Here is a 24,043-nt window from a genome sequence, read left to right as displayed (position 1 = left end):
AGACCCCGCTCCTTCCAGACCATGCCAAGCAAACTTTAGGCAGGTGGAGAAGGAGAAGCCTTTGGGAGAAGAGACAGCCGCTGCCCCCAAGCTCTGGTAAGGGAAAGGCTGCAACCAGAAGAGACATACACTGAATCGCAGAGGCAGTAGGGGCTGAATCTCACAAGACCGTCTTTGGTGGGGAGGCCCAGGCGGTGGAGAAGAGCATCAACACGGAGGGAGAGCAAGAAGTCAAATACCTAAAGATGGAAAGAACAATCCAACGTAAGAGTAAGAAGGGAAACATAAAAGGGCATCGCTTCCGGTCATTCCAAGTCTGACTACGTGAAAAGAGCTCCTCAGCCAAGCTTATTGTTGTGAGCCGCCCCGAGTCTTCGGAGAGGGGCAGCATACAAATCTAATAAATAAAGTAAAATAAAATAAATAAATAAAACGTTCAGAAAGCAGCAGAAAGAAAAAAATTTAAATAGCATAAAGTGTGGCAAGCCAAAGACCCCAACTCAAATGGCTTCAGACTGACACTTCTCAGAACTTGTAAAACCAAAAAGCTGCCTTGCAAAGTTCAGCAGCAATGGCTTCGCAAACCATTTGCCCCCCACCCCTGGCTTCCTCCCGCCAGCGTTCCCTGCAAATCTCTGGGTCTGGGAAGGGGCCTTAGAGTGTTTTCACCTGCAGGCGGATGCTGCTGGCAATGGGGAGGCTGTACTTGTGCTTATAGTGGAGCTGAAGGTGATGGACGAGCATCTCGTAGACCCGCATGGCATGGCTGGCAGGCAAGCTGTACAACTTGGTCTAAAAGGAGGAGGGAAAGAGTTTTTCTCACAGTGGAATTGTTCTCTCCTACTACAAAAGCACAGAAAGAATGGCGGAGGACCATACTTAAATTCTTTAAAATATCCTCCTGGAAGGGGAACAAAAAAGGGTGGGCTGGGACTTTACCTGGAAAATGACAAGTAAGCCAACAACCGCTGTCTTCACGTCTTCTAAGGAGGCCGAGTAGGAGAGCAGGTCTCTTTCTTCCAGGTCAGCAGGGGGCAGCAAAGAGTGGGAAGCCACCTTTACAGGAAGAGAGAAGGCGGTTTTGCTGAAGACTGCAGCCCACAATGGGGACCGTAAGGGGCACAGATTGCTGGGCTGCACCCCGAGAGCTCGGAGAGCCGCTCGTGCCACCACCAAGAAGTGCTGCTGGGTAGGATGGCCGTGAGAGAGAGGAGGGAGAAGTGGAAAGACCCCCTTACCTGCAAGAACCAAGGCTCGGGACCAGGAGGGACCAAGCTGAGAATGGCTTATCTGAGAGTGGGTCCTCACCTGATGACCGAGTGGGGTTCACTCAACACTGGCAACAGACATGGCCAGAACTGCCATTGCTATGAGGGCCAATCGTGTGATATGCTTAACCACCCCATTGCTTAACAAGCACATTAAATAGCGACAGAGTTGTGGTTGCGAAGTGAGGGATGTCTCCATGTCTTATTCAATAAACTGTGCTTGAAAACATCATAGTTCAGCATTTTGTGTACATCTGAACTCTGTTTCAGCTACCAAGGCATACTGGGAAGGGAAGGAGCCTAAATGTGAGTGGTCCAATCCCACTGCTCCCCCCCCCCAAAGCACAGTTGCGACACAATGGCTCTTCATTTTACACTGTGCACTGGACAGCCGCACCAGAAAAGCAGTGACCCTTGAATTAGCAACAGTCTCTCTGACTCGAAGCAGGATCTGCTCTGTTTCCTGAGAAGGAGATTCATGAATGAGCTGTATGATTATTTTTATAAGGGTTTTTTAAATTGTTTTTTAAATATTAGATTTGTATATTGTGTATTGCCCTGTGGTGAGCCGTTCTGAGTCCTCGGAGAGGGGTGGCATACAAATCTAATAAATTATTATTATTATTATTATTATTATTATTATTATTATTATTATTATTATCTCTGCGGTGCGGTCATAGAGACAGTAGGTGAAACATGGAGTCCATACCTTCTCTATGATATCCAGGAAGCTGCTGAAGTGGTGGGTATTGCAGCCCTCGGCCAAGTCTACCAGCAACTGGGTGGCCAGTTTGCGAACTTGGTGGTCTTTATCTTCCGGGACATGAGACAGCTGGGAGATGACCAGGTTGATCAATTCCTCCTGAAATTAAGAGGCAATTTCTGACTGTAACTGAGGCGGATGGACAGACAGGTTTATAGGCTGCCAGGCAAAACAATCCGGTTCAGGAGTCTTCATTTATTTATTTGTATGCCGCCCCTCTCCGAGGACTCAGGGCGGCTCACAACATGTACAAAACCAGAACAATAATATCAATCCAATTAATAATACATTAAAAAACAACCATTAAATTCAATAAAAAGAAAACCTATCAAACTAATCATTCAACAATCATACTTAAAACATTCGTCGGTCAGGGGAAGATCTAAAAGTCCCAAGCCTGGCGGCAAAGATGAGTTTTTAAACTGTTTGGGAAGGCGAGGAGGGTGGGGGCAGTGCAAATCTCCGGGGGGAGCTGATTCCAGAGGGTCGGGGTTCCCACAGATAAGGCTCTTCCCCTAGATCCCACCAGCCGACATTATTTGGTCGACGGGACCCTAAGGAGGCCAACTCTGTGGGACCTCACCGGTCGCTGGGATTCGTGCGCCAGAAGGCAGTCTCAGAGATAGTCTGGTCCTATGCCATGTAGGGCTTAATAGGTCATAACCAACACTTTGAATTGTGACCGGAAACAGAGCGGTAGCCAATGCAGTCCGTGCAGTGATGGTGAGATGTGGGCATTTCTTGGAATGCCCAAGATTGCTCGCGTGGCTGCGATTTGGATGAGTTGAATTTTCCGAACACTCTTCAAAGGTAGCCCCATGTAGAGAGCATTGCAGTAGTTGAACCTCGAGGTGATAAGGGCATGGGTCTTGGGTCTCCTCCAGCAGCCATTCGCCACTGGGCCTCCAGAACCAACAACTCTCTTCAATACGTGCAACCATGAAATATGCATTGGACCATGTGCAAATGAGGTTGGGGAATGAAGGGAAGGAAGGTTCCCGAGGAAACACTCAGATTATAGGAGGTGCAGAACTGCCCAGGAAAAGAAACGAAGGGAAGGACCTGCCCTGGAAGACTTTCAGACTTGCAAGACTGAGGTCGGCCCTGTGTTGTGCAGGTAGCCCTTGGTTTACAACAATGGAGCCCAATTTCTGTTGCGAAGCTAGGCTGTTGTTGGCTGACTTTTGCCCCATTTTATGACTTTTCTTGCCAGTTAAGTAAATCAATGTAGATGTAGTTACTAGCAGTTGTTGAATGAATCTGACTGCCCCACTGACATTGCCTGCCAGAAGGTCAAGAAATGTGACCACATGACCCCAAATCACTGCAAATAGGAGTCAATTGAGAAGCGCCTGAATTTGATCACTGCTTCTACCTCTTTTTTTTTGTTTACAAACTATTGTTGTATCTGTGTTCTGGGAGGTTAGCTGGAATTTGCCAGGGAGAAAACTTTTTTTTTTTGGCTGTTGTTGTGTATTTCAGCCAAAAGAAACCAAACAGGGATCGGGAGGGATTTCCTGGGGTGAGTAGGACAAAGACTTTTCTCCCCTCTCTCTCTACTTATTCAGAACTGGGGAAGGAGGGCAATGATGTTGTTCCTGCCTTTGTTGGCTGGCTGGGGCCCCCTGTTGCTCAAGGGCTTCAGCAGGCCGGCCCACCCTACCACCTTCCCTCTGGAGGCCTGTATGGAAAAGGAGGAGGGCAGAAGGGGAGTTCTTCCAAAGTACATATTCCACCTTCACCACCTCTCCCCTCTCCCTTCTCCCCTGCCATCCCAGGGAGACAGCTGTATAGAGCGCTGGTGAGACCACATTTGGAATACTGTTTTCAGTTCTGGAGACCTCATCTACAAAAAGATATGGATAAAATTGAACGGGTCCAAAGACGGGCTACAAGAATGGTGGAAGGTCTTAAGCATAAAATTTATCAGGAAAGACTTCATGAACTCAATCTGTATAGTCTGGAGGACAGAAGGGAAAGGGGGGGACATGATCGAAACATTTAAATATGTTAAAGGGTTAAATAAGGTTCAGGGGAGAAGTGTTTTTAATAGGAAAGTGAACGCAAGAACAAGGGAGCACAATCTGAGGTTAGTTGGGGGAAAGATTAAACATAGAAACATAGAAGACTGACGGCAGAAAAAGACCTCGTGATCCATCTAGTCTGCCCTTATACTATTTTCTGTATTTTATCTTAGGATGGATATATGTTAGAAGTAACGTGAGAAAATATTATTTTACTGAAAGAGCAGTAGATGCTTGGAACAAACTTCCAGCAGACATGGTTGGTCAATCCACAGTCACTGAATTTAAACATGCCTGGGATAAACATATATCCATCCTGAGATAAAATACAGGAAATAGTATATGGGCAGACTAGGTGGACCATGAGGTCTTTTTCTGCCGTCAGTCTTCTATGTTTCTATGTTGGAAGGGAAGCCCCACCGCTGTGGCTCTCCCGATGCAAAACAGGCCTGCTCAGAGCAAGAAGATCAGAAGATGTCCTCGCTTGCACCCCTAACAGGCATCCCAACCATGTGTTCAGCTCGAGCGTAAACTCCATTACTTCTGTACATGGAAGAGTTTGCACGGCCACTGTTTGTGCCTCTCTCCCCTGGCCCGTTAACCACAAAGCCCGAGGACTTCTCTGTGCATTCAGAATAAGAGGGAGACTCACCTCATAAAGCTGCCTGTTGACACTCAGCACGAACGACAGGACGTGCAAAACCTTTATGCGAACAGCACTCCGGCTCTCATTCCTAAGCAGGAAAGTTGGAGAAACAAAGCTCCTTTTCAAAAAGAGACCCAACGTACCTTCTCGGCTCAAAATCTTATGGTGGCCGGTGTTGTTCATTAAAAACTGTGAGCTAACTCTGGAACTCAACTGGGCCTTTAGGTTGAACCCATCTTTGGTTTATTCAGTGATGATGCGCTCCTGGGCTAATAGGACACGTTCCAATTCATTTCTTATCCTAATGATAACAGTTAGCTTAAAACGATATAATATTTATAGAAGTACTGCTACTGATAAAAGCATGCATCAATATAAGTACGTGCAGTTTTTCCATCATAAGGTACCATATGGCACTTATATATTTATTTATTCATTTATTGGATTTATATGCCATCCCTCTCCGTGGACTCGGGGCGGCTTACAACATTTTAGTAAAAAATACAATAGATAAAATATTCTAGGCCAATTAATAGGATAATAACTTTAAAAAAAATTTTTAAACTAAATATTTAAAATCAAAAAGTCATACACATACTATTACACCAGATACATTCATTGGGCAGAGGCTGGGGTCTAATGACCCCAATCCTGGTGACATAAATGTGTTTTCATATTCTTACGGAAGGCAGGGAGGGTGGTGGCAGTGCGAACCTCTGGGGTGAGTTGATTCCAGAGGGCCGGGGCTCCCACAGAGAAGGCTTTTCCCCTAGGCCCCACCAGCCGGCATTGTCCAGTTGAGGGACTCTGAGGAGACCAACTCCATGGGGCCTAACCGGACGCTGGGATTCGTGCGGCAGAAGGCGGTCTCAAAGATAATCTAGTCCTATGCCATGAGATGGACCTGATTTTACAGCAATTTTTATGGCTGTCATTAAACAAATCAATGTAGTCATTAAACAACCCAATATGGTCATTGAGCAAATCCAGCTTCCTCAATGGGAACTTTTTACCACTTTTTGCAGAAAACAGCAAAAAAAGATCACAGGTCGTAATCACGAGATCCCACTTGGATTCCTGGCAACCGGTGCACATTCACGACCAATTGCCAAGGGCCCAAATTGTGACCCTGGCTGTGAGGGTGTGAGTGTCGAGGTCGTGTCACTCTTTCCAAGGCCATTTTAACTTTGAAGCATTGTTAAACATACCATGATAAGGGTCAGGGTTACCCCTACTCCAATACGGAGACGCAGCCACAGAAATGTAAGCTATCTGGCAGAACATGAGGCCCAGAGAAGTATCTGCTGTTCAAGTGTCCAAATCCTTGACCAGCCACTCTCTTTCTAGGCCAGTGATGGCGAACCTATGGCACGGGTGCCACAGGTGGCATGCAAAGCCATCTGTTGGCACGCGAGCCATTGCCCTAGCTCAGCTCCATCATGAATGTGTGTGCTGTCCAGCTGATCTTTGGCTCACACAGAGGCTCTGGGAGGGAGTTTTTGGCTTCCAGAGAGCTTCCAGGGCGATGAGGGAGGGTGTTTTTACCCTCCCCCAGCTCTAGGGAAGCCTTTGGAGCCAGGGGAGGGTGAAACACAAGCCTGCTGGATCCACCAGAAGTTGGGAAACAGGCCGTTTCCGGCATCCAGAGGCCTCCAGGGGAGTGGGGGAAACTATTTTCGACCTCCCCAGGTATTAAATTATGGGTGTGACCACTCGGGCTACCTTTGAAGAGTGTTCAGAAACTTCAGATCGTGCAGAATGCAGCTGCGAGAGCAGTCATGGGCTTCCCAAGGTATGCCCATGTTACACCAACACTCCGCAGTCTGCATTGGTTGCCGATCAATTTCCGGTCACAATTCAAAGTGTTGGTTATGACCTATAAAGCCCTTCGTGGCATCGAACCAGATTATGTCCGAGACCGCCTTCTGCTGCACGAATCCCAGCGACCGATTGGGTCCCACAGAGTGGGCCTTCTCCGGGTCCCGTCAACTAAACAATGTCGATTGGCGGGCCCCAGGGCAAGAGCCTTCTCTGTGGCGGCCCCGACTCTCTAGAACCAGCTCCCCCCAGAGATTAGAACTGCCCCCACCCTCCTTGCCTTTCATAAACTCCTCAAAACCCACCTTTGTCGTCAGGCATGGGGGAACTGAGATATCTCCCCCGGGGCCTATACAATTTATGCGTGGTATGTTTGTACGTATGTCTGCTTAATAATGGGGTTTTTAAAATGTTTTAAATTGTAAATTATTAGATTTGTTATGAACTGTTTTATTGTGTTGTGAACCGCCCTGAGTCTACGGAGAGGGGCGGCATACAAATCTAATTAATTAATTAATTAAAAATAAATAAATAAATAAATAAATAAATAAATAAATACACACACTCTTTCGGCGCCCAAGGGAAAAAAGGTTCGCCATCACTTTAGGCCCTTTAACAAAAGAAGTCTAAGTTTCTATAATTCCACTTTGGAATCACCTGAACCAGGGAGAAATTTCTTCTAATATTTCTTCAGTTATGACACGTTGGTTGGTATCAAATCATTCAGAGCAAAGTGAAAGTAAGTTTGCTACTTCAACTATACATTTGGTATTAAAACTGACATCACCCTACCTCCCCCCCTACCCCCGGGCATGAATGGAGCTCCTAGCTACCCATTCATCCTACCTCTCAATCCATGTGAGTGGCCTTGAGGTCTCAGAAGTGAGATGGGACATTATTGCCACAAGTAGTATCAAGCATCAGAAAAGTATGAGCACATGGGCTGCAAATCATAAATAACGCTAAGCCATAAAGCAGTTCACAAACCACAATGGCTGCATTCAGAAGCCACAATCCATTCTGGGGAGCTCTGGTGGCATGGTCTCCAGCGGCCTCATCTGGCAAAGCCTGGACAGAAAAAAAGGTGATGTGGAGCCATGGAGCGTTTGTTGGTCCTACCTGAAGAACCTGTCCATTAGTGCCTGGAGGTTTTGAATCCAGCCGTCCTTCGCAGGGTGGATGGATTGAGCTCGGTAGGTTATGAGGTTCAGAACCGAAGCTTCCTTCCAAAAGGCAACAGAGAGGCAAGGGGGGGGGGGAGATACTGGAGTTATGACTCATTTTAATTAATTAATAATAATAATAATAATAATAATAATAATAATAATAATAATAATTTATTGGATTTGTATGCCGCCCCTCTCCGTAGACTCAGGGCGGCTAACAACAATGATAAAAACAGCATGTGACAATCCAATTATAAAACAACTAAAAACCCTTATTATAAAACCAAACATAAAATTTTCATTTTAACTATGTTTTGCTTTTTCTATAATTTTATATACAGTTTTTATTTTTTAAATATTTTACCTTTACACCAGCCAGAGTCCCCCTTTGAGGGATATGGGCAGTTTTTGAATTTGATAAATTAAATAAAAATAGCTTCCAACTTTCCCCAGTAAGATCCTAACATTCTGGCTTAAAAAGCACCACGTTTTGTTTCTTACTACTTTATACACACATAGATGCCAACCCCACCACCACCCCAGGATCATGCAGAACCAATGTCATAGTTTAGAAGGGATGTGACTGAAATGGTGGTCTCTTCTAGTGGTAGTTAGAAAGAGGGACATATTATCTGCCCTGCAGTTTGTAACTTAGCTTTCTTTTTAAATTCATACATAACATTAAAATTTGTTTTTTTTCTAACTGAAGCACAGTTGCACATAAACCTCTTCATAAGATCACACCAGTTTTGGGAGAGTAAATAACATTTAAAATAATGGTTTTTATTGATCAGGACTGATTGAGTCATGACTCAATGAGGAGAGAGTTGGAGCTGAGCTAGGGTGACGATTCGCGTGCCGGCAGATATGGTTCCGCGTGCCACTTGCGGCATCCGTGCTATAGGTTCAACCATCCCTGGTCTAGGGTTTCCTGCTGAGTTGAAGTGGAAGACCTCCTTCCAACTCTGTAATTCTGTTCTGTAAACCTGAATCTATATTATTTCTATTTTTCAAAATAAAGTTCAAGCACTTCCTACAAATTATAAGAATGTCTCAAATGTGGTACTGAGAAAAGAAGGAGGAAATATATCTGAGGAAGCAGGGGGGGGGGGGAAACCCAGGAAGGAGAGCGCAGGAAACGCAAAGCAAATTGTCACCCCAGCGAGCAACACTGGTAAGGTTGTAAGTCAAGGATTTAACAGTTCACTTGAATGATGATGATCGTTTAAGCCATTCCCACCTGATCACATGACCAGCAAGCCACTCCTACCTAATCACATGACTGTTAAGCCACACCCACAAAATAAGCCACACCCACAGCCATAGTTCCCTCTAAGCTGAGCAGTGAGCAATCGCTCACTTAAAAATCATCATCAACTCAGAGTTTCCCAAACCTGCCCAGAAGCCGAGAGGGAAAGAGTGAGAGGGAAGGAGAGAGAGAGGAAGAGAGGAAGAGAGAGAAACAGATAGAAAAAAGAGAGGAAGGAAAAGAGAAAGAAAAAGAATGGGAGTAAGGAAGAGAGAAAGAAAATCAAAATCTAGTTTGAAACTAGCTCAACTATTTAAGTGGCATTTTGATATTGATAGAGTTGCCCTATTATGAGCTCACTGTTATAGACACCACAGTGCAGTATTTTATTTTGAAATTCTCTGAGGCAAAACAGGGTGGGTTTTTTATTTGTTTGTTTGTTTGTTTATTTATTTATTTAATTAATATTTCTGTGCCGCCCAGTCCCGAAGGGACTGCCGCTCAGACACTATACTTTTCCGCCCCCCCCCCCCCCAAAAATTAGAGGGAACACTGCCCACAGCGCGGTAGTAAAAAATATAGCTGCCCATTACTGGGTCTACCTGACCTCTCTTTTCTACACGCCTGTAGCAAAGCATTGCCTGCTGATACCACCCAAGACCCCTTAGTTGGTTCTTAACACTCGGAAGACCCGGGAGATTCTCTATGAGCGCACTGAACACGCAACGGTGTGAAGGGACACTTGGGGGCCAAATAAAAGGACCGGAAGGGAACGCCGGAGAGGAACGTGTCCCGTCCCTCCCCCCAAAGCCTTACAGGCCTTCGGTCAGCACATCGCTCCACAAGTTCGAAGTATCTCTCTTTGGAGCCATGGAAGTCGTTCTGGTCACACAGCTCCTCAACTGTAGTCAGCAAATCATGGACAATGGATTTCAGCTCCTGGCTTTCCAAAGTCTAGAAGGCAGAAGGGGGAAAAAACCCTTTATTTCAACACCCTGTCTAGCAGAGCTGCTTCCCTTAACCCTGGCGCCTAAAAATGCACATAAGAGTGGTGCCTCTACTTAAGAACTTAATTCGTTCCGTGACCAGGTTCTTAAGTAGAAAAGTTTGTAAGGAGAAGCAATTTTTCTATAGGAATCAATGTAAAAGCAAATAGAAACATAGAAGACTTACGGCAGAAAAAGACCTCATGATCCATCTAGTCTGCCCTTATACTATTTTCTGTGTTTTATCTTAGGATGGATATATGTTTATCCCAGGCATGTTTAAATTTAGTGACTATGGATTTACCAACCACGTCTGCTGGAAGTTTGTTCCAAGGATCTACTACTCTTTCAGTGAAATAATATTTTCTCACGTTGCTTTTGATCTTTCCCCCAACTAACTTCAGATTGTGTCCCCTTGTTCTTCTGTTCACTTTCCTATTAAAAACACTTCCCTCCTGGACCTTATTTAACCCTTTAACATATTTAAATGTTTCGATCCTGTCCCCCCTTTCCCTTCTGTCCTCCAGACTATACAGATTGAGTTCATGAAGTCTTTCCTGATAAGTTTTATGCTTAAGACCTTCCACCATTCTTGTAGCCCGTCTTTGGACCCGTTCAATTTTGTCAATATCTTTTTGTAGGTGAGGTCTCCAGAACCGAACACAGTATTCCAAATGTGGTCTCACCAGCACTCTATATAGTGTCCTGCCTGCCCCCTAATAGGTTTGCTAGCGTGCAAACCCATTAGGGGGCAGGCAGGCAGGCAGGAGAGATGTTGGGAGCTGCTGAGGAAAGGAGGGCTGATGGACTTCTGCTTCTGGGATTTTGTGTCTTCTGAAAAGCTCCCAGTGGCCCTTCTGGCAAACTGTGGCTGGACTGAAATGACCAGGAAGAACTTCTGGAACGCTTGGTTTGCCCCCGATTCCAAACCCCACAGCCTTTTCTTTCCATGCACACCCATATTGCACATCATAAAACTGCATGGTCATAAAACCTGTTAGTACATGGTATTCACCTGTATTTGGGGTTGCCATGAATTAAAATACCATTAGTAGTTTATAATTCTAATTGGAGTAATATGTCTTTAAGAGCTTTGCCTGGTTTGACCATAAGAGGGCGCCAGGACTCTCTCCCTTGTCGCACTCATTCTTTGCCTTTACCTTTTGGGGGGAGTATACTTTGCTTCATGCTGCTATGTGCAGTTTGTTATCTATTTCTGCTTTGTGCTTGTATATATTTATTTATTCGATTTTTATGCCGCCCTTCTCCTTAGACTCAGGGCAGCTTACAACAGTGTTTTTCAACCAGTGTGCCGCGGCACACTAGTGTGCCGTGAGACATGGTCAGGTGTGCCGCGAAGCTCAGAGAGAGAAAGAAAGAAAGAGAGAGAGAGAAAGAAAGAGAAAAAGAGAGAGAGAGAAAGCAAGAGAGAGAGAAAGAAAGAAAGAGAAAGAGAAAAAGAGAGAGAGAAAGCAAGAGAGAAAGAAAACAAGAGAGAGAGAAAGAAAGAGAGAGAAAGAGAGAAAGAAAGAGAGAAAGAAAGCAAGAGAGAGAGCAAGAGAGAGAAAGAAAGAGAGAGAGAGAGAGAGAGAAAGAGAGGGAGGGAAGGTGGGAGAGAGAAAGACACAGAGGGAGGGAGGGAGGGAGAAAGAGAGCACAAAAGAGAGGAAGGAAGGAAGAGAGAAAGAAAGAGGGATGGAGAGAGAGAGAAAAGAGAAGGGAGAGAAAGAGGGAGGGAGAGAGAAATAGAGCGAAAGGGAGGAAGAGAGAGAGAAAAAAATTGTCCAAACTTTTCTTAGCGCCCCCCCCCCCTCAATGTGCCCCAGGGTTTTGTAAATGTAAAAAATGTGCCATGGCTCAAAAAAGGTTGAAAATCACTGGCTTACAACATGTGAGCAAGAGCACTTTTTAACAGAGCCAGCCTATTGTCCCCGCAATCCGGGTCCTCATTTTACCCACCTCGGAAGGATGGAAGGCTGAGTCAACCTTGAGCCGGTGATGAGATTTGAACCACTGACCTACAGATCTACAGTCAGCTTCAATGGCCTGCAATACAGCACACTACCTGCTGCATCACCCCGGCCCATATGTACAGTGATCCCTTGTTTTTCGCGGGGGATGCGTTCCAAAACCACCCGTGAAAAACAAAGTAGAGGAAATATTTTTTGTAATGTATTTAATGAGAATTTGGACTTTTAAAACCCACCCTTTACATTAAACAGTCATTCTATAATGTTTCTCAGCTGGAACTACATGTGATACCCTACCTGTTTCTTTAATAGAGTACAGTAGTACTGTAGAAGAATTTTATAAATTTTTAATGGGTTTAAAACTTTCAATGGATTTAATCCCCCTTTGAAAACCCGTGAAGTAGCGAAGCCGCTAAAGATGAACCGTGAAGTAGCGAGGGGTTACTGTACATATGTAAATAATACTAGTTAGAATACTAAGTCTGTGTCTTTTACTGGCTGGATCACACATCGACACCCTTGCCTTTAACTCTGCTCTGCACATGTCGAAGGTCTCGCAGCAAGCTAACAAAACCCATGCCAGCAAAAGGACAGAGGTGGCATCTAAATTTCTGGGCTTAGTTTGGAGCAATCTTGAGCAGAAAGAGCCTCTCAAAGAAAAGCAACAGAATGCACAGAAATACAGGAGGTTGTAAGAACAATGTTCAATCCACACACACCAGAAGTTCACAATCTGGTCATCTGCACAGCAAAATCTGCTGTCCACCAGGAGGAGGGCCTCTAAAAGAGGCAGGGCACCAACCTGCAGCTGCTCGACCAGCCGTTGCATGATCTCCAAAAGGACGTCCCAGGTGACTGCTTGGAGATCCTTGCCGTATTTCTTAATCAGCCTTGTTATGGAAAGGACGATTTCGTAGGACACGATGGCATTGGGGGCGGACATGGCCTAGAGAGAAGAACCACCCCCAAGGGAAGAGTTGGTGAGTAGCAGCACCTGAACCCTCCCCAGAATGACCCCTTTCCTCCTGGAGCTTAGGAAGACCATGGGGGGGGGGGTAGTCTTCCGCTGGCATTAGGGGGAAAACAGAGCAGAACAAGTGGCTGACTCTACTTAGGGAAATTTTTATACACGTGCCATTTTTACATTCTACTATTATGTAGCTGGTTTCATTAGCATTATTTAAATCCAAAAGCTGCATCATTTTTTTGTATTTTGGTTGGCCATAAATCATTTAAAGTCTGGAAAGAAAGTAGTATACATATTTTATACTGAAATTAAGGATTTTTTTAAAAAAAAGATTAAACCTATGTTCTAAAACAGGGGTGTCAAACTCAAGGCCGGGGGGCTGAATCCAGCCCACCGGGTGTTTAGATCTGCCCCGTGGGGCTGCCCTGGAAACAGTGAAGGACCCGCCCGAGGTGCCTCTGCCAGCAAAATTTAATTTCTTTTTATACGTATGTTTTTTATACGTAGGGTTTTAAATTGCTTTTTTATTGTTGGATTTGTATCATGTTTTGTGCTGCGAGCCGCTCCAAGTCTCTGGAGAGGGGCAGCATACAAATCGAGTAAATGAAATGAAATTATATGAAAGCTGCCATGAAGGCTGTACAATTATTCGGAATGCAATACAACACAAGTTTGGGGAGGCAACTCTATGCCATCCTGTTTTAAAGCCTTTTCAGCAGACCTGGGCAAGGGGCGGCCCACGGGACGCATCCGGCCCACCCACTGTCTGTGACCGTGTAAATGTAAATATTATTTACATTAATAAATAAATTCAGTATATCTTCTCTTTCCTTTGGCCAAGTTTGAAAATGTCATTGTATCTTGCAGCACTGGACGAAATCAACCAAGAGTTTTTCTGAGTCTCCCATTGCTTTTGTATGTGTGTGTGTGTGTGTTTGTTCCATTACATACGATTTATGTATGGTTTGATTGGTAGCCTCATGTAGAGCGCTACAGTAGTCGAACCTCGAGGTGATGAGGGCATGAGTGACTGTGAGCATATTTATACTATATACTATACAGTAGTCCCTCACCTATCGCTGGTGTTACGTTCCAGACCTGGCCATGATAGGTGAAATCCGCGATGGGGAATTTATCGACTGATAGTACTTATTTAAGTATCGTATTTTTCGCTCCATAAGACGCAGTTTTTTTCCTCCCAAAGTAGGATGAAAAATCAGCCCCGTCTTATGGAGCGAAGATGCAGGCAGGGAGGAGGGGGGGAGGCGCTGGAGCAGAGGGGGCGCAGGGACGGGGACAGGGGGGGGGGAATCGTCTGAACGCGGTTCCGAGTTGGGGGTTCAGGGGGGGTACTGGGAAGCCCCCCAGGCCGGCTGCGATCTTTTAAAACAGCCGCGCCGCTTCTCAGCTGACTCCTGAAGCCAAAAGCCAAAGGCGAACTTCCGCGCTTCAGGAGTCAGCTGAGAAGCGGCACGGCTGTTTTAAAAGATCGCAGCCGGCCTGGGGGGCTTCCCAGCACCCCCCCCGAACCCGCTTCCCAGCTGTTAAGTTATTCTGTTATTGTAATAAATATTTTAGCCCACTTTTTGGCTCAAAATATATTTTTTCTATTTTCCTCCTCTAAAATCTAGGTGCGTCTTATCAGCAGGTGCGTCTTATAGAGCGAAAAATACGGTATTTATATTGTAATTGTTTGGTAAGTTTTCATTGTTTTAAGTGTTTGTAAACCCTTCCCACACAGTATTTATTTTAGATACAGTATTTAAATACAGTATTTACAATTCTAGATATATATTTTTTTTAAAAACCTGCCGATCGAGTTCGGTGGGCTGTTTAAATCTGCCGATCGACTTCCTCAGAAACCTGCGAACCAGCGAAGATCCGCGAATGATTTTTCTCATTTATATTTCTTGAAAACCCGCAATGAAGTGAAGCCGCAGTAGGTGAAGCGCGGTATAGCGAGAGACTACTGTATATAGTATTGGGTAGAACTGAGTTAATTATATTAGTCCGGCCCTCTAAAACCATCCCAATTTCTCATGCGGCCCCATGGCAAAATTAATTGCCCACCCCCTGCTTTTCAGGGTCTTGCGTTTACCTTCAGGAAAGAGGGCAGCACGGAGGTTGGTGAATTTTTGAGAGACTGCAGTCTGTGAGCCCCCCACAAGGCCATCCCCACAAAGAAGACAGCGCCTCGCAGGAGGACAGTATCGGCCACGTAGGTCCTGAAAACAGAGAACAGTGCCAAGCATGCTGGATCTTCCTCACAGAGGTCTACACAAGAACAACAGGCCCCCGATTTTGTACATTTCCCTACGTCAAGATGAAACATTTTCTGTGGCGCCCAACCAACTCTCTGCGCTTCCGAGGTGGTCCTTCAATGTGCCACAACTGGGGCTTGCTCCCATCCCTGAGAAAGACATGCAGCCACATACCTATCCTCCATGATCCGACACATGTTATAAATGGCACTATGACCGAGGTGAGTTCCCAACAGATTCCGCATGAGCTGAAGGACAAATAAGGGCGTTAAGTGTACAGAATCCCAGGAATTCTACACAGAAAGTACTATACATTTTGCAACAAAGAAATGAAGGGAGCACTAAGCCTGATGGCAAATTCTCCAACAGAAATTGAATGAAACTATGCAACATTTATATCGATTATTATTATTATTATTATTATTATTATTATTATTATTATTATTATTATTATTATTAAAATTTGTATGCCGCCCCTCTCCGCAGACTCAGGGCGGCTCACAGCAACAGAAAACAATATATAATACAAATTCAATAATTAAGAAGCTAAAAACCCATAATTTTAAAAAAACATGCACACAACATACCATACATAAACAGTATAGCCCTGGGGAAGTTATCTCAGTTCCCCCATGCCTGACGGCAGAGGTGGGTTTTAAGGAGTTTACGAAAGGCAAGGAGGGTGGGGGCAGTTCTAATCTCAGGGGGGAGCTGGTTCCAGAGGGTCGGGGCCGCCACAGAGAAGGCTCTTCCCCCGGGACCCGCCAAACGACATTGTTTAGTCAACGGGACCCGGAGAAGGCCAACTCTGTGGGACCTAATCGGTCGCTGGGATTCGTGCGGCAGAAGGTGGTCCCGCAGATATTCTGGTCCGATGCCATGTAGGGCTTTATAGGTCATAACCAACACTTTGAATTGTGACCGGAAATTGATCGGCAACCAATACAGACTGCAGAGTGTTGGTGTAACATGGGCATACCTTGGGTAGCCCATGATTGCTCTCGCAGCTGCATTCTGCACAATCTGAAGTTTCCGAACACTTTTCAAAGGTAGCCCTATGATTATGTGCTGTATGGTAAATAGTTTGGCGTACCGTCTTCTAAAACGTCACCCAAACATTTTCAATGCAAAATTCCTGCTCTTTAAAGCAGGGAATTAACAGGTGAGTTGAAATTCAGATGTTTTTCTGGTGTAAAGCAGCCAGTAAATGGCTGACTCGTGATCTGTAAGTGGCAAGGCCAAAAACCTGGTGGGGAGACCTTGGGAGGGGAGGGGGGTTGCTGGAAGAATTCTGAGCGAAAGCCAGCTCTTCCGGCCTCCTACCTGCCAACCTGACAGCTCCCAAAAGGGCAGACAGAGATCCAACGGTTCAGGTGTGCTCTGCCTTATCCCAGATATTTTGTGTGCAGGTTCTAATAGGGCATCCAGGCAAAAAGGAGGCTGTTTGAAACCCCTCCCCTTCTTCTTCTTCTTCTATGCAGCCCCCAGGACACTGATGGCAAAACCTCTCAACACCGAGAGCTGAAAAGGGAACACCGTGCGCAAAGCACACACGTGCTCATTTGAGCCACAACCAGGAAGAGGAGCTGCCCACGGGGCATGCGCACACCAGAGAATGAATTTTTGGTTTCTGGCACGTGCGCTGGCCAGCAAGTCTTCCCATTCCTGCCGCGCATGCATGCGAGCCGGTTGGTGCACATGCTCATGGCAGGAAACGAAGACCAGCTCTTCCAGTTTCCGGCACTGCTGTGCGCACAAAGGCCAGCTGATTGTTGCACGCACATGCGCACCAGGAACCCAGAAGAGGAACAGGCAACATGGCTCCGCCTGCCACTTCGGGTGAGCGTGCCACAGGTCCTCCATCACGGCCCTAGGAAATAGCTGCTCCCATCCTAGATCTCAAAAGAGCTTTCTCTGGAGAAAAGAAGGATCTGGCTACGCTTGCCTGGAGATCAGAACACTATGAATGGGACTGAATTTGCCTTGATCAGCTCAACCTACTTATAAAAATACAGTAATACCTCGTCTTACGAACCTAATTGGTTCCCAGGGGAGGTTCGTAAGACGAAAAGTTCCTAAGACGAAACATTGTTTCCCGTAGGAAACAATGTAAAATGAATTAATCCATGCAACGAAAAAAAATATGGAAAAAAACGCTGCCGCCTGGCTGTCACCTTCTGAAACAGCCGGGCACTTCTCAGCATTCTCCCAATGCCGAACCCGGAAGTTCGGCAAAAGTTCGGGTTCGGGAGGCCGCTGAGAAGCCCCGCCGCCCAGCTGTCACCTTTTGAAACAGCCGGGGGGCTTCTCGGCGACCTCCCGAACGCGGAACCCGGAAGTTCAGGTTTGGCATTCGGGTTCAGGAGGACGCTGAGAAGCCCCCTGGCTGTTTCAAAAAGCGACAGCCGGGCGGCAGGGCTTCTCAGCGGTCACCTGAACCCGAACTTTTGCCGAACGTCCGGGTTCGGCATTCGGGAGGCCGCCGAGAAGCCCCACCGCCCGGCTGTCACCTTTTGAAACAGCCGGGGGGCTTCTCGGCGGCCTCCCCAATGCTGAACCCGGAAGTTCGTAAGACGGAAAAAGTTCGTAAGAAGAGGCAAAAATTTTCCGAACCCCAGGTTCGTATCTCGGGTTGTTCATATGGCGAGGGGTTCGTATCATGAGGTACCACTGTAGTACTAAGCATGAACCAAGCACACGATGGCTTAGTACATGACACAAACCAGACGAGTATAGAGGGGCTTGATTAACTATCATACATTAAACAGTGACCCACAACCCAAAGAGATTCTGGCCCAGTTGGGAGGTGAATCCAGCTGCAGGTTCCTTAAGCCCTGCCCCCTCTCTACCCCTCTTGCTGCTACGTTTCCCAACTACTGCCCAGGATTAGGCTGCCTTCTGCCCTGAGCCCGAGAGAAAGGCCTCACCTTCCAGCAGGGCTCGCAGAGGTCCTTCACGTTGATGGTCCAGCACAAGGTGATGATGAACATCGGGAGGATTTCAGAGGGCAGGCAATTGTAACACACCACGGCATCCAAAACCTGCAGGGAAACCTTGGGGGGCGGGGGGAGGAGAAGTGATTTCTGTATTTCGTTTCTACTCTGTCTCAACAAAAACACAAAGGGCCAGGCAGGCCACTGTCATCCTGGCGCCCCTTTCCAGACCTCTGCCCAAGGACACAAGTTGCCAGCCACGAAGTGACCCAGCGAATGAAGAGCCGGATACAAATGGGCTTCCAACTGCACCGCCGTGAGATGCTAGTGGGCAGGCCCAATTCTGTGGCTGCCACTCACAAGCAGGGAACTTGATGGCAAAATGATGATGATGATGATGATGAGGAGGAGGAGGAGGAGGAGGAGGAGGAAGGACAGGCTGGAAGGTGTCGAGGGAGAAGGAAACAGACTCAAAGTCTCGCTGTCCCAGCCAATGTACCCTCTAATTTTTTTTCGGTGTGGGCGGAAAAGTATAGTGTCTGAGCGACAGTCCCTTTGGGACTGGGCGGCATAGAAGAATAAATAAATAAATAAATAAATAAATAAATAAATAAATAAATAAATAAATGAGAAAAAAATCCCTTCTTTTTTATTAAAAGAAATTAATAATTTAAAAAAACCAAAATCCATTACTATTAAAACTAAATCAATCAGCAAAACCAAAAACATAACTATTAATAAAAACAGGTGAGGGCTGGGGTTTTTTTCTGTTATTATTTAAGTGCCTTTACCATATGCTTTAAATCAAGAGTCACTTCTCTCTCTGTTTTTCTCTCTTTCCTGTCATTCTCTGCCTCAATCATTTTCTCATTTCTCTTTTCTCCCCTTTTTTCTATCATTTCGCTCTATCTCTTCCTTCCTCTCTTCTCTCTCTCTCTTCCTTCCTCTCATCTCTCTCTTGCTTTCTCTCTCTCTTTCCCTCTCTCCCCCCCTCTTTCTCTCTCTTTTTCTCACTTTCCCTCTCATTTTCTTTCTCTCTCACACACTCTTTCTCTCTTGTTTTCTTTCTCACACTCTTTCTCTCTTGTTCTCTCTCTCTTGCTATCTCTTTCTCTCCCCCCTTTCTCTCTCTCTCTCTCTTTCTCACTTTCTATCTTGCTGTCTGTTGCTCTCACTGTCTCTCGTTCTCTCTCCGTTCTTCTCAGCGGAGGCCGGCGAAGGTGATATTCAATGTCGGGGGCGCGCGAGCGGTTGCGCGCGCTCCCTATCTCCCTGCTAGCCCGCTCGGAACATTCAAAATAAGAAAAGCCTTCGCCGGCTAAAGCTTTTCTTATTTTGAATATTCCGAGCGGGCTAGCAGGGAGATAGGGAGCGCGCGCAACTGCTCGCGCGCCCCCGACATTGAATATCACCTTCGCCGGCCTCCGCTGAGAGAATGCCTGCTCCGCCTCTCCTGCAATCCCCTTGCCGAGAGCCCGGGACGAAAGTGCTCTCGGCAAAGGTGAGACGGGTAGGGTGTGTGTTCCGGGTGCGGGAGGAGCCGCGCCGAAAGGCAGGAGGCGGCGGAGGAGCAGAGGGGGCGGGCAGGGGGCAGCGCTGAAAGGCCGAGGGGCCGGAGGAACTGTGGGGAGGCAGGGGCGGCCGCGGCTCCCTTCCCTTCTGCTGCCGGCGCCTCCCCCCCCCCCCCCGCAGCTGGCATGGGGATGGGGAGCGCGCGGCTGTGAAAAAGGCTGCGCGGGGGTGTATTTTGGGGTGCGCGGGCGCGCGCGCGGGCGCAGCTTTCGGAGAACGGTGGTCCCAGCGCAGATCTTATAAGGGGCCCTTTTATCCTGCCCACCACGTTTATGTCATTACTCACCTTGATGTCAATTGCAGAAGAGGTCTGAATGCACAAGGCACAAATCATGCTAAAGGAGAAGAAAGGAAAATCTGGTTAGTGGGTTGGCTGGCTTTGTTAACTGAATCTCCTGTGCAGAAATCTTAATTGTACAACTCGAGTCTGCCAGAAACACCACCCACCCCCGAAACCAGACTCAAGTATATGCGAAGAGAATTTGTTCTGACCAAGTTCTACACTCACTTATGGCTCATTGCTCCCTTGAGCTGCCACCTCAATTAACTCAGTGCTTGAACACATGCTGATATACTTTCTCCGCAACCCAACCAGCAAAAGAACATGGCTCTACCACGGTTATCATTTCAGAGTAACCGCCTTCAAACCGCCTTGTCTAGATCAGTGTTTTTCAACCAGTGTGCCGTGAGACATGGTCAGGTGTGCCGTGGGGAAATTAAACACGGGTCCCCAAACTACGGCCTGCATGCTGGATACGACCCGCGGAGGCTATTTATCTGGCCCGGCGGCAGCCGCCTCCATCCGAACATAAACATTCCCTCCAGCTATCAGCGACAGGAAGAGTGAAGGCAAAGGGAACGCTCACTGACCAATCACCTTCTAGGATCCATCCCGAACACTAGCGATGAACCAATAGCAGGCAGCCTCTCATCCACACCCAGGAAGGTCCCCGCTCGGGCTGCCGCGCACTTGTCATTGTGTGGCCGCGGCAAGTAGTTGAAACTGCTACTCCTCCTTATGGTCCCGATTTCTAATTCTGGTCAGGACTGGAGGTAAATGTTGCCACCACTAGATGAAGCCTCAGCCTCAGCTGGTTATGATGGTGTATATACTGTAGATATTTGACCTTTTTCTTTTTATAAGAGGCCCCGCAGAAGGTGATATGCAATGTATCATAATAACTATATGTATGATATGTACTGTGTTAGACTCTCATTTTGGTTGGTGGTGTGCCCCAGGATTTTGTAAATGTAAAAAATGTGCCGTGGCTCAAAAAATGTTGAAAATCACTGGTCTAGATCAGTGTTTTTCAACCAGTGTGCCGGGGCACATTAATGTGCCGCGAGACATGGTCAGGTGTGCCGCGAAGCTCAGCAAGAGAAAGAGAGAGAGAGAAAGAAAGCAAGAGAGAGAGAGAGAGAAAGAAAGCAAGAGAGAAAGAGAGAGAGAGAAAGCAAGAGAGAGAGAGAGAAAGAAAGCAAAAGAGAGAGAAAGAGAGGCAGGGAAGGAGGGAGAGATAGAAAGAGCAAAAAAGAGAAGAAGGAAGGAAGAGAGAAAGAAAGAGGGATGGATAGAAAGGGGAAGGAAGGAAGAGAGAGAAAGAGGGAGAGAAATAGAGCGAAAGGGAGGAAGAGAGATATTTTTTTTGTCCAAACTTTTTTTAGCCCCCCCCCCCCCCCACTCCCCCCTGCTCAATGTGCCCCATGATTTTGTATATGTAAAAAATGTGCCGCAACTCAAAAAAGGTTGAAAATCACTGGTCTAGATATTGGGACCACAGAACCCAGAATTCCACACTAACATTCTTCCTTATAAGCAAGGGGAAAATCTAAAAAATTGCCTTACTAGACCATGTCAGCAATGTAGTCATCCAAGTAACAGCTGTTGAATTTCACTAAGTTGATCAACACCAACAGAAACTCTGAAGTCAAACCAACTTTCATCCACTGAAGAACAAATTCAGCTGAAAGAAGCAGCAACAAGAAAAGGGAGAAAATGCCAGATTATTATTATTATTATTATTATTATTATTATTATTATTATTATTATTAATTGGATTTGTATGCCGCCCCTCTCCGCAGACTCGGGGCGGCTAACAACAATGATAAAAAACAACATGTAACAATCCAATTTAATAAAACAACTAAAAAACCTTATTATAAAAACCAAACATACACACAAACATACCATACATAACTTGTAATGGCCTAGGGGAAGGAATATCCTAACTCCCCCATGCCTGGCAACAACGGTGGGTCTTGAGTAATTTGCAAAAGACAAGGAGGGTGGGGGCCGTTCTAATCTCTGGGGGGGAGTTGATTCCAGAGGGCCGGGGCCGCCACAGAGAAGGCTCTTCCCCTGGGGCCCGCCAAACGACATTGTTTGGTCGACGGGACCCGGAGAAGGCCAACTCTGTGGGACCTTATCGTCCGCTGGGATTCGTGCGGTAGAAGGCGGTTCCGGATGTATTCTGGCCCAATGCCATGTAGGGCTTTAAAGGTCATTACCAACACTTTGAGTTGTGACCGGAAACCGATGCCGAACTGTAGAAAACATTCTGTACAAATGACGGCCAATAGCTCAAGCTTCTAAACGACCCATTCAAAAATTCCCCAGAGATAAAGCCAGAAGGAAAAACCTTGCTGGATCAGACCAAACAAATCAAAACGGATGGTGTGTTTTGGTCACCCCTCCTTCTCAGTGCAAAAATCTACTGCTGAAAAAGAGGACTTACCCAGCTCCTCTTCCAGGTACGTTATGTGTTTTCCATTATCAGTCAGTGCCTTGAATACCTCGAGCCGCTCGTTCAGGTCTTCATTAGATGGATAATCTTTAATCACTCTAAAGAAATGAGCTCGGAGAATCCCCAGCCTTTCGCCCTTAAGGATAAAAGAACCGGCCTAAGTAAAGAGTATACATTTTTTTCAAAGGATGCTTCCTTCTAGTACAGTGGTGCCTCTACTTAAGAACTTAATTCATTCTATGACCAGGTTCTTAAGTAGAAACGTTCTTAAGTAGAAGCAATTTTTTCCCATAGGAATCAATGTAAAAGCAAATAATGCGTGCAAAACCATTAGGAAAGAAATAAAAGCTTAGAATTTGGGTGGGAGGAGAAGAAGAGGGAAGGACAATCGCTGCCAAAGGAAGGAGGTGAAGTGAGGGGAATAAAAAAAATCCAAAACTTTAAGGCTTAAAAAAAAAAAAGAGGGACTCTGAGGCGTCGAGAATAAGCCTCCCATCCACCCAGTGCGAGGCTGCCTCCCATACATTGCACCAGAGAGAGAAACCCAGGGGGAATGGCAGAAACTGGCCAGGCCTGTGTGTATGTATTTTATCTATTAGGGTTTTTTGGTTTTTTTAGACTTTATAATGTAAAAATGCTATTTTAGATTTTAATTATTAGATTTGTTACCATGTATTGTTTTCATCACTGTTGTGAGCTGCCCCGAGTCTACGGAGAGGGGCGGCATACAAATCTAATTAATAATAATAATAATAATAATAATAATAATAATAATAATAATAATAATAATAATAATAATATTTCCTAGGAAATTTTTCCGGGCTCGGGTTCTTAAGTAGAAAATGGTTCTTAAGAAGAGGCAAAAAAATCTTAAACCCGGTTCTTATCTGGAAACGTTCTTAAGTAGAGGTACCACTGTACAGTGCTTGGTGATGCAACGTACCTGTCCCAGAATAATGGCCTGCAACAGATGGAGGACAGCATGCCGGGCCTCGGGTGGTCGGTCTGGCTGCAGCATATCAGCTACCGCTTTCCAAATGGCTTCCACTGCATGCTATAGGAGGACAGAAGCATTCAGAGATGCTTGGATCCTTTGGTTCATTCATCTAAAACTGCATCAATCATAAATGTAGATCCCGCAGCAAACGTTGGCCTATTAGGTAACTATGGCATTTATATCTTAACATCACAGCTTTCGTTTCTGATTTAATTATTTTTTCTGTCCTGTTCTAATCCTAACATAAACATTCGTGGTTTTTAACACTTTCCATTTTGCTTCAAAGTAAATATTGTAAGATAGGAATTAAACACTATAGATTTTCAGATCACGTCTATTCTCAAATTAACAGCTTTTTTCTGACGTTCTCTTCCAATGCCGCATAACTACCCAAAGGCTGGTCACCTTGAGCAGAAAAGAATAAAAATATCTACTGTCGAAAGAAAAAAACTCTTGCCTTCCTGCTACTTATTTAAACTCCAAACTTGCTCTCTCCCCTATTCTACTGCGGAAGACAAAGATAAATTTTCTGGCTTAGCAACCCACCCTCCATTCCTCCCAAGCCCTGTGGAGTGGAAGTTTATCAGGCATTTATTGATTAGATTAGATTTAGATTAGATTTATTGGATTTATATGCCGCCCCTCTCCGCAAACTCGAGGCGGCTCACAACAAAATTGA

The 24,043-nt window shown here is 45.8% G+C and overlaps 1 protein-coding gene across 1 annotated transcript in view; it reads right to left on the bottom strand.

Annotated features, from left to right (window-relative positions):
- TSC2 (TSC complex subunit 2) overlaps window positions 1-24,043 on the bottom strand; it is a 78,127-nt gene that overhangs the window by 49,799 nt on the left and 4,285 nt on the right. Inside the window, 15 exon segments of the mRNA XM_070760981.1 lie at window positions 130-239; window positions 670-792; window positions 940-1,056; window positions 1,978-2,130; window positions 4,708-4,789; window positions 7,639-7,742; window positions 9,751-9,888; window positions 12,693-12,836; window positions 14,956-15,082; window positions 15,293-15,366; window positions 18,046-18,171; window positions 19,910-19,958; window positions 21,470-21,587; window positions 22,359-22,503; window positions 23,311-23,421. Coding sequence (XP_070617082.1) covers window positions 130-239; window positions 670-792; window positions 940-1,056; window positions 1,978-2,130; window positions 4,708-4,789; window positions 7,639-7,742; window positions 9,751-9,888; window positions 12,693-12,836; window positions 14,956-15,082; window positions 15,293-15,366; window positions 18,046-18,171; window positions 19,910-19,958; window positions 21,470-21,587; window positions 22,359-22,503; window positions 23,311-23,421 — 1,721 coding nt within the window.

Source organism: Erythrolamprus reginae, chromosome 9 (assembly GCF_031021105.1).
Source record: "Erythrolamprus reginae isolate rEryReg1 chromosome 9, rEryReg1.hap1, whole genome shotgun sequence".
In the NCBI taxonomy this organism is placed as follows: domain Eukaryota; kingdom Metazoa; phylum Chordata; class Lepidosauria; order Squamata; family Dipsadidae; genus Erythrolamprus; species Erythrolamprus reginae.
This window is presented reverse-complemented; position numbering and strand designations above follow the sequence as displayed.